Source organism: Triticum aestivum, chromosome 3B, assembly GCF_018294505.1.
Source record: "Triticum aestivum cultivar Chinese Spring chromosome 3B, IWGSC CS RefSeq v2.1, whole genome shotgun sequence".
NCBI lineage: Eukaryota > Viridiplantae > Streptophyta > Magnoliopsida > Poales > Poaceae > Triticum > Triticum aestivum.
The window spans coordinates 775,476,896-775,486,799 of NC_057801.1; the positions used below are offsets into that span (position 1 = coordinate 775,476,896).

Consider the following 9,904-nt stretch of genomic DNA (forward strand, 5'->3'; position numbering starts at 1 on the left):
CGTCTTCTTTTTTGGTGTGTTTTGGACTGAAACTTCAACGACTTTCTAGCCGGTAGAGACAAGTTTTGTCCAGTTTGCGCGGCGCACGTCTAGCTCATCCCAGATATACTCGGGGTCATGGCTGTAATTTTCTATGATCGAATTTCAGGCTTACAGTCCTAGGCGATGAAAAATTCAAAACGGCTGGGGATTAATGGCAATGTCACAATAAAAGCCATCACATAAAAACAATCCACCATATGTATTCCTCTACCACACCAATTGTCATGGTGATGCCTTCTTCTTTGGGGTGTTCCGGGCCGTAACCTTGTCGACTTCCTAATCGCTAGATACAATGTTTGGCCGATTTCAGCACCAAAGAGGCATGCCATCGGCTCGTCAAATCGCATGTGACCAAGGATCCCCAACCAAGGATTGTGAAAATTTCAAAACGGCCGGGGATCAACGATAATGTCATAATAAAAACCGCCACACAAAAACAATCCAACATACGTGTTCCTCTGCCGCACTAGCTGTCAAAATGACGCCTTCCCCTCTGGGCCTTTCCGGAAACGCAACCTCGACGACTTCCCGGCCGCTAGATACAAGGTTTGGCCGGCCTCAGCACAGCACCAGAGCGGCGCGCCATCGGCCTGATTCGTCAAAGCGCACGTGACCAAGGACCCCGAGGTCCTTCTCACAGTTTCCGTTTCTCTCGGGGGCACGCCACAGTTTCTAGATCTATTTCAATGCCGAGCCGGGTGCTCTCTTCACACACTCACAAATACTACAATGGAAATGGAAAGAGAACAAATTAATTTCCCCAACAAATCTTTTGAACCTTCTCCCAACAAATTTTGGAATGCAAGAGGGAAAGAGGAGGAAGGTGCAAGAAAACCGTTGTATATATAGCAAAACAAAAGAAAAGGAGGTCACAAGGACAGAAACCCAACTGCTCTCTCCTATCCCCACTCGCATCAATATCATACTCACACTGGCGCTGCCTACAACTGCAACGAACGAGAGACTACGTGCATATCCATTGCCATTGCCAATTATTAATTGCGCCGGACGCCAACTCCTCCCTCCCTCCATCACCTCCACCACCACCACCCCGGGCCCCGGCCCCCGCCCCAGAAAAACAAACCAACAAAATACGCTTCTTGCTAGCCCCGGCGACGCCAGTTGAGTCGAGCCAGCCAGGCGGCCGGAGCGAGCGGAGCGGCGGCGGTTGCTCCCGGCGGGCGGCCAATGGCGGAGGACGGCGAGAAGGCGGCGGCGGCGGTGGGAGGTGTCGCGGGTGGAGCGGGAGAGGCGGAGCAGGAGCGGGAGGAGCAGAGCGTGAAGCTGTTCGTGGGGCAGGTGCCCAAGCACATGACGGAGGCGGAGCTGGCCGCCATGTTCAAGGACGTCGCCCTCGTCGACGAGGTCACCGTCATCAAGGACAAGGCCACCAAGGCCTCCCGAGGTGCGTGCGCCGCGGATCCCACCGCCCCGCCGGATCTGGCGCCCCGGCCGCCGCAATGCCGCCGGGCGGAATTCGGGCTCTCTTTCCCGCTCCCCGCTGTTCCCTCGCGCCAAAAGTTTTCGAATCTTTTTCTCGGGGCGGTTCCTCGTCCGTCCCGTGATTTGCGGCGGCTCCCCGCCGCAATGCCTGCCGCCGGAGGGACGGAGGTCCTCGAATTTGTGGCCTTTTTGGGTTCCCTCTGCCGCGCTCGTGGGAGATCTCGCGTCCACTCCCCCGGGCACTGCGGTCTCGAGCTCTAATCTGAGCTCTGCCGGGCCGGAGTCGCCTTTAGCTTGCTAGATTTGCTCGAGTGCCGCTGGAATTTTAGGCACGGTGTTAAATATTTTCGGAAGTTCTGTTTTTTTTCTTTTCTTTTCTCTAGAGGGACTTTTTTTGTGGCTTGGCCCTGTTTGGATTGGAAGCAATGCAGCTAAAAATGTGCCACATTTGTGTGGTTTTTTGGGGGGTATTTTGTAGATTGGAGCTATGTTTTCAAGCTCCAAATTAAGTGCGATATATCATCAGTGTCATAAGTAAGTTTTGTCCTGCTACACGTGGTTAGTGGAGCGGATGCCCAAAGTTTAGGAACCTTCCCATGCTTTTCAGGGAAGTTGTTTGCTGGTAGTGGTACCCCAGACGTTGACAAGCCAGATTTGCGCTTGTTTCTTCAGCACTGCAGCCTGCTACAGCAGTGTTACTCTGCTGCTTGATGCTTCATTTACATCCTTCTTCCTCATAATCTGACCTTTTGATGCAGGGTGCTGCTTCCTCATATGCCCCTCGAGGGACGAGGCCGACAAGGCCGTGAATGCGTATCACAACAAGCACACGCTCCCGGGGGTATGTGAGCATTCCCATCTTTGCCTATCAGTGTGCTTTTACGCCGTCTGCCGAGGTGGAATTGTTACAAATTCAGTACGATTCGTTAGCTCTTTCCGGGTGGTGAATATGATGTGGTTCATGAGTGTTCCATGATTTGGTTGGCAGGGATGCACTGGGAGCTGTCTTCAGCTGTCAGTGTACTCTAAAAATCTTTGTGGGGCACTCTGGGAAAATTGATAATAGTCACTTTATGGGTATTCTGAAATTTACAACTGTTTGCATTGAACACCTGTGGGTTCCATCAGATTTTATGAGGATAACCGTTTTTAGTCTGCCATTGGGTCGCGCAAACTATTTTAGGACTTGAACAGTTGAAACCTGAAATTCATGTTTCCAGAATTGGCGGTGCCATTGGCTGTCAGGCTTTATTTCTGATGTAGTCATAATTGGCCTGGTGGTTCCCTGTGAAATTCATCCCCTTCCCAGGGTTGATTTATTTTTCGTAACTCCAGCGACTTTTTTTCCTTTTTCTTATATTGCGCTTACGTATGCATGCTAGAGCATTCTTGCTAGACAATGCAGTACAAATAATCATGCTTGTAACCTTCATGGATGTTTACTCTTGAGGACAGTATAGTAACAGTGAAGGAGGTTCCCTTTCATTGCTAATTAGCCAATTGTAACCTGTGGGATGTTGATGAACCGTAACCTGTGGGACGTTGATGAACTGTAACCTGTGGGATGTTGATGCAGTGTGATAGTTAGCTAAGGTTGTAGTTATAAGTTGTATATCTTCATAAGTAAGCATAATCACGTATTAAGAGAGAAAAAACATGTGTATCATCTGTCAGCTTTGGAATTGTCAAAACATTTGGGCCAACCGGAGAAAAGATGTAGTATTTGATTAGAGGAGAAATAAGGTTACAGTTAACCTTTGGCAAGAGCCAGGCTGCTGGAGTTACCACATGATGCTGTAAAATAGTGGGCGTGTCATGTTTGACAGTAAGTAATTTGAACCATGGTAAATTTTGAGTTGTGGCTGCCAACCTGACAGCTGCTAGGCCTGTCCCTCTGTGACACACCTAACAAAACTTTGCTCAACAATTTAGCCACTACGCTTGCCCTTTTGTTATGAACTGATTGTAGCTTCAGTTTTGTGTCACACCTACCTGAGGTCCCGCCAAACCTAACTCCCAAGTGTGGCTAGTTGTGACCTGGCTCCTATCAAACACAGCCAAAATGTTTATGTAGATGAAACAGTTGGTTCTCTTGGACTAAATGCAAAATCTCATGAAAGTGCATGCTTTGCCCTCAAGTAGCTTGAGTTGCAACTAAAGTTCCTTTTGGTCGATGTCTTGCATGCTTTGGTGCAAAAAGATTTGCAGATAATGTACATTTGTTGTGGTGGGCCAGACTTCCTTTCTTCAGAATCATAAGGATCTTCATCATTGCACTAGACCTAACTTGCAGTCGATGGTCTTTCATTCTTGAGATGTTTTCATGAAATAAGCACATAAAGTGACGAGGAAAGAGATTGAGACGCTGAGTATCTAATCACCCACTGAGATGGGTATTATTGAAACATGATGTAATGTGGCATAATTGTCTAATCAAACGAAAAAGTTCACCAGACGTGATACGACGCATACCATGGTGGCATCATCGTATGCGTTGTTATTGCTGTCCTGGCAGTTAAGGACCCCTATTTTAATGTGGACAAAAACAGAAATGCTTCAGTTTATAGTAGTAGGTAATCACTGACTTGTGGAGCCAGCCAGACACATGCACATGGCTAGTATTTTGTTTTAGTGTTATTCCTACTCTTGTGATGCCTTATTTGGGTATAGTTGACAGGCCTTCTCTTGAAGACTCCCAAAAGTACAGTTTTTGCAGGTCTGTTGCTGCTTCCCTTGACAGGCTGATGACATTTTCTTTCTCTGCTTAATACAGGCGGCGAGTCCTTTGCAAGTAAAATATGCTGATGGAGAGTTGGAGAGGCTGGGTATGGTTGTCAGTTTGCAGTCGTTTACTACAGAGTCTTTGTTTCAATATATTTTCTCGCTATTTTCTGGTGACAGTGAACAGGACATTCACATTTGCATTTGCTATGACTTTCAGAACACAAGCTTTTCATTGGAATGCTTCCAAAAAATGTAGCAGATACTGAATTGACTGATTTGTTTTCCAAATATGGAAATATCAAGGATTTACAAATTTTGAGAGGTTCACAGCAAACAAGTAAAGGTAAGTTATTGTGGAGAAGTTACTTTCCTGTTAATAGAAGCATAAACATCGCTCGACTCTGAAATGTCTATAATGTATATTTCTTAATTAACTTTGGTTATTGCAGCTGGATGCGCCTTCATTAAATATGAAATGAAGGAGCAAGCAATGGCAGCTATTGAGGATCTAAATGGGAAGCACAAAATAGAGGTTTGCTAAAATGAATTAGAACAGGAAGGCAACTTTTACTTGTTATTGCATTTATGCTGGTTAACATCGTGTATAGTATATATATCATGATTCTAAATGAACTATGCACTTACTTTACCAGCCGTTACAAACAACAAACCGTTCGATCACTCGTCCTGGCAGTCATAAATAATATTCTCTATTAGGTTTTGAAATCAGTTGTTTCCAGATCGACGGTGCATACAATTGGTGCCCAACTTTTACTTTTACTCAATCTTTCAGATAGTTTAATTATATGTTTTCGTATGTAATTATAATGCAGAACTTGACTTGAATTATCACTTGATGGTTGTTATTGCTAGTATATTCCACATATGGCACTGACTTATTGCCTTTTTAGCCTACTCTTACCTTGGAGTTACATTATTTAATCATCTGGATATCTTCTCAAATCTGATTGTTAGTACTTTGTATAGGATTTCTTATGTTTTGATCTATTTCTTAGGGTTCTAGTGTGCCGTTGGTTGTCAAATGGGCTGATACAGAGAAGGAAAGGCAGGCACGGAAAGCACAGAAAGCTCAACTGCAATCACCTAATATGCCGAATGGACGCCCAATGCCACAATCTTCAGTATTTGGAGCTTTACAGATGGGATATATGCCTCAGTATAATGGATTTAGTTATCAGGTGAGTTGTGCTGTTCTCGAAACCTTGTTTGCACTACACACTACCATATCACAGGAAACTTCGTATAATACCTTAAATGTTCTGGCCCTATTTTGTTTTCAGTATAGTGTTCTTTATAAATTTGTTGTCCAGAATATGCCATTTGCTATAGTATTTGCATCCCAAATGTAATTTCTTAAAACTTATGTATCTGTTGTGGCCCTGATTGTTTTGTAGCTGCAAACAGAACAGGTGTTTTTTTATCTATGCATTAGAAAAATAATATTCATTCAAACTGTCATAATTTGTCAGATTTACTCCTGCAAAAGCTACTGACACATTAAATACCCAAGTATTATATGTGGACCTTTTCAAGAGGTTGAAATATGTGTCTTGACTAATCTACATTTTTGACATGCACTGATCTGATATGCAATACAACTGTGATTTATTTGTGCGCAGCCTCCAGGGACCTATGGACTTATGCAGTACCCTTTATCTCCTATGCAAAATCAAGGCCCCTTTCAGAATATGGGTCAGCCTGTTAACCAAGGGAACTCGATACGAGGAGTCAACCCTGAACTGTCCCCCAACTCAGGTCCTAGATCATTTAACCCAATGCATTTAGGCAGCCCGTATCCAGCAGTACCTGGTATGCAGTACCCTGGATCCTACCCTGGTGGTCCGATGAACAATCGTCCTTTTGGGAATCCTCACAATCCCCTTAAAGTTCCAAGTGCAAATGTCAATCTTATCGCATTTAGTCCCCGTAGCAATGGCGGTGGCCAAACACAAACAGAAGGTTAGCCACATTCTGTTCTTGTCTTTACTTATTGTGCAAGGGGAAATACCATACTCTTCTGATAGTAGCTGTGCCCATTAGTTAGCATGCAATTTCCTGCAAATGCCTTGTGCATTGGTGGTGAACACTATCCTATAATATTTCGCAATAATGAATATCTTTACATTTGGTAGCAACATGCATATAAGGCTATCCAAAGTTGTACCACTAGAATCCAGCATCAATATTTAACACTGATTGGCAACTCTGATAGTCGGTGTACTGATTAATTCTACCAACTACAGTAATCAATATCGTATTATGCAAAACCCTTTTGACATGGTTTTCTATTATCATGTCTGTTGCATTGTAGTAAAACCTATGTACATGTTTCAGGACCTCCTGGAGCCAATCTGTTTATCTACCATATCCCACAAGAATTTGGTGACCAGGAACTCTCCGATGCCTTCCAGAGGTTTGGGAGAGTAATAAGTGCCAAGGTGTTCGTTGACAAAGCAACTGGTTCCAGCAAATGCTTCGGTAATAAAATCTCTCACTAGCAGACACACTCTCTTGTGCATCGTTCACATGATCTCTCTTAATCTGTTTATTATAACCTTTGGTGCAGGTTTTGTAAGCTATGACAACCCTGTGTCCGCGCAGTCGGCCATCGCCATGATGAACGGTTTCCAGCTAGGCGGCAAGAAACTCAAAGTACAACTCAAGAGAGACAACAACAAGCTCAGTAAACCTTTTTGACAAAAATCATCTGTGATGCCCATGCGGTCTTGTTCCCGGTACATATTTGTCAGATAGTTGACCGTGACGCTGATTGTTTCCCCACATGGCCCTGCGTGGCGCGCCGCGCCGCCCAGGGGATCTGCCGGGGAGCGCCATGTATCTTCTAAGTTCAGTTGACAATCTTAAGAAAATTTGTTGCATTGTGTAATTTTATTATCTCAGCTTAGCGTTAGCGTCGGACCCCCTGTATACATCAGAAGTCAGATTCATTCAATTATTTACTTTGTCTCATGGCAAATGGCTCTGAACTTTCTTGGTCTGTTTTTCCGAGTCATTTGCTACCATCTCCATGGAAATATGATTCTGGCAATGTCTTCTTTAGAAGGTTGGCATGGCAATTATTCAGATGCCAGTGCTACCGGTTCAGATTTGCAGACTTTTAAGTCAGGTGACTTAGGAGTCACTAACATGTGGGTCTAAGTCACCTGACTTAAAGTCAGCGAATCCCAGCCCCAGTGCTACTAGTCTGAAGTTTTGGTTTTAACTAATATGAAGTTTTGGTTTGTTTCATCGAAATGATTTGTTCGGCGCCTTAAGCGTCCGAACAGGTAGCTGGCGCCCACGCGCCGCACCTCATAGGCCGGCCCAAAACACACAGTAGAAGGAAAAATGTCTCGTGTAGTCTGAAGTTTTGGTTTGTTTCATAGAAATGATTTGTTCAGCGCCTTAAGCGCCCGAACAGGTAGCTGGCGCCCACATGCCGCACCTCATAGGCCGGCCCACCACACGCAGTAGAAAGAAAACTGTCTCGCGAAAAAACCACGCAAAAAAGGGCAAGCGGAGGGACTCAAACTCGCGCCACAATACAAGAAAAGTTTTCTTAACCACTATAGTCGGTTAGCGCCACTTGACTACTAGGGTCGTGAAAAGTTTAAGAACCAATGTATCAGCTCTATTTATTAGATTTGTTAATTATTTGAAAACAATTTGGCAAAGTTGTTTTTTTATGAAAAAGAGTTCATCAAATTTCGAAGAAAAGTTTACGAATTTAAAAAAGACAGTTCATTGATGTTTCAAAAAAGTTCATTGATTTGAAAGAAAAAGTTCATTGATTTGAAAAAAGTTTACCAAATTTGGAATTCATCCATCTTTTTCAAAAAAGTTCATTGGATTTGAAAAAAGTTCATCCATTCTGCGAAAAGGTCATCGAATCTAAAAAAGTTCATCGAATTAAAAAGACATCGAATTTGAGGAAAGTTCATCGAGTTTGAAACAAAGTTCATCAAATATAAAAAAAAGTTCATCAAATTTTAAAAAAAGTTCGTTGGTTCCAAACAAAAGTTCATCAAATATGAAAAAGTTCATAGAATTTCAAAAAAAGTTCATCGATCTTGAAGAAAAGTTCATCAATTTTAAATAAAAAAATCACCAATTTGAAGAAAAAGTTTGTGAATGTAAAAAAATCACCAATTTAGCAGAAAGGTAAAAAATCACGAATTTGAAAAAAGTTTGTGAATGTAAGAAAAGTTCACGATTTAGAAGAAAAGTTAGATGATTTTAAAAAAGAAAAGAAAAGGAAAAGGAAAGAGAAAGAGAAAAAAAGAAGAAGAAAAACCGGCCAAAATAAATAAGAAAAAAAAAACAAAAGAGAGAAACCACTGCGTTTTTAACTAAGAACAAAGCCATGCCTAAAATCATCACTAGTCTTATTGTAGTCTGTTCGTTGCCTCTATCTGTACGTTACCTAGAGATCTCGATTTTGAAACTTGTTGGGCGCATCTCTTTTGAACTTTAATAGAATAGAGAATAAAAAGGTGAAGTGGGTTGGCCCAAAGCAGAGAGGAGGGTGTGCGCCGGTTAGCGGATTTGCCAAAATCGAAACTTGTTGGTCGCATCTTTTTTGAACTATAATAAAAAGGTGAAGCGGGCTGGCCTAAGGCGGAGAGGAGGGTGTGCGCCGGTTAGAGGATTTGCCTAAATCCGACGTTTAGGCCACCTCCCTCCGCGCCCCGACATTGCCGCCGCCGCCACCACTCCCGCCCATGTAGTCTTCCACCAGGGTCATCCCAACCACCACCGCGCCATGCCATAGCTGTCTCCGCACCAGCCTACCAGAAAGCATTTTGTCGGCGTTCTCCTTGTTGCCGGTGGGAGACAGTCTACGGCTGTCGGCGTCGCCCGTCGTCCCCAACCTCTTCCAGTCGGCCGTTCGGTGACGTAGGGCGCCCTCCAGCACCACCGACCCCAAACCCTTGCTTTGCTGCCTACGAGGGGAGCAGGGCGTGCACTATCCGGCCGCTTCCCCAGCACGACCGCAAGGCGTTCGACGGATTGCTCACAAGGTACAATGGATAGTGGTGATGAGTGATGAATTTTTCTTTCACAACTTTATTTGCTCATCGGATGATTCATCCTCGGATGATGAAGAGCTGGCGGCTATGTTGGTCGTACATGAAAACATCACTAAGAAGCGGCCTCGCTACAGGGAATCAATCCCCGGGCATGCTCCGGCCTTGGACCGCAATAGGGAGAAAGACCACACCCTTCTCTATGCCGATTACTTTAAGGATGGTGCACTCTTTAGGCTACATCAATTTCGTCGCCAATTCCGAATGGGAAGGCATGTGTTTCAATCTTATTTTCACGAGGGAGTGGTCGTGCATGACCCATACTTTGAGTGCAAAGAGGATGCCCTAGGCAAGTTTGGTTTCTCTTCATACCAGAAATGCATTGCGGCTATCCGCATGCTTGCATTGCATATGGAATTCCTGGTGATCCTGTGGATGAGTATGTTCGTATGAGTGAGTCCACATGTCTCCTCTCATTGTATAGTTTTTGCAAGGCCGTGGTGGAAGTGTTCGGCTCGGAGTACCTCAGAGAGCCAACTGTCGCTGATACAGAGAGGTTGTCGATGATCAATGTCGAGAGGGGATTTTCGGGCATGCTTGGCAGTATAGATTGTATGCACTGGAAGTGGAAGAACTGTCCATTCGCT

The 9,904-nt window shown here is 44.2% G+C and overlaps 1 protein-coding gene across 1 annotated transcript; it reads left to right on the forward strand.

The window, feature by feature from the left end:
* Nucleotides 1-1,034: 1,034 nt before the first annotated feature.
* LOC123072344 (RNA-binding protein BRN1) lies at nt 1,035-7,200 on the forward strand. The gene is made up of 9 exons (XM_044495905.1): nt 1,035-1,447; nt 2,244-2,326; nt 4,259-4,310; nt 4,427-4,552; nt 4,659-4,741; nt 5,226-5,408; nt 5,850-6,189; nt 6,565-6,708; nt 6,797-7,200. The coding sequence occupies exons 1-9, from the start codon at nt 1,231-1,233 to the stop codon at nt 6,925-6,927; spliced, it is 1,359 nt and encodes a 452-aa protein (XP_044351840.1). The 5' UTR covers nt 1,035-1,230; the 3' UTR covers nt 6,928-7,200.
* Nucleotides 7,201-9,904: the final 2,704 nt, after the last annotated feature.

Bases quoted from the DNA above. Each gene is read 5' to 3' on its own strand.
- LOC123072344 (XM_044495905.1), top strand. From the start codon at position 1,231: ATGGCGGAGGACGGCGAGAAGGCGGCGGCGGCGGTGGGAGGTGTCGCG. The intron at 1,448-2,243 runs GTGCGTGCGCCG...CTTTTGATGCAG, and splicing joins GGCCACCAAGGCCTCCCGAG to GGTGCTGCTTCCTCATATGC. The intron at 6,709-6,796 runs GTAATAAAATCT...CCTTTGGTGCAG, and splicing joins TGGTTCCAGCAAATGCTTCG to GTTTTGTAAGCTATGACAAC.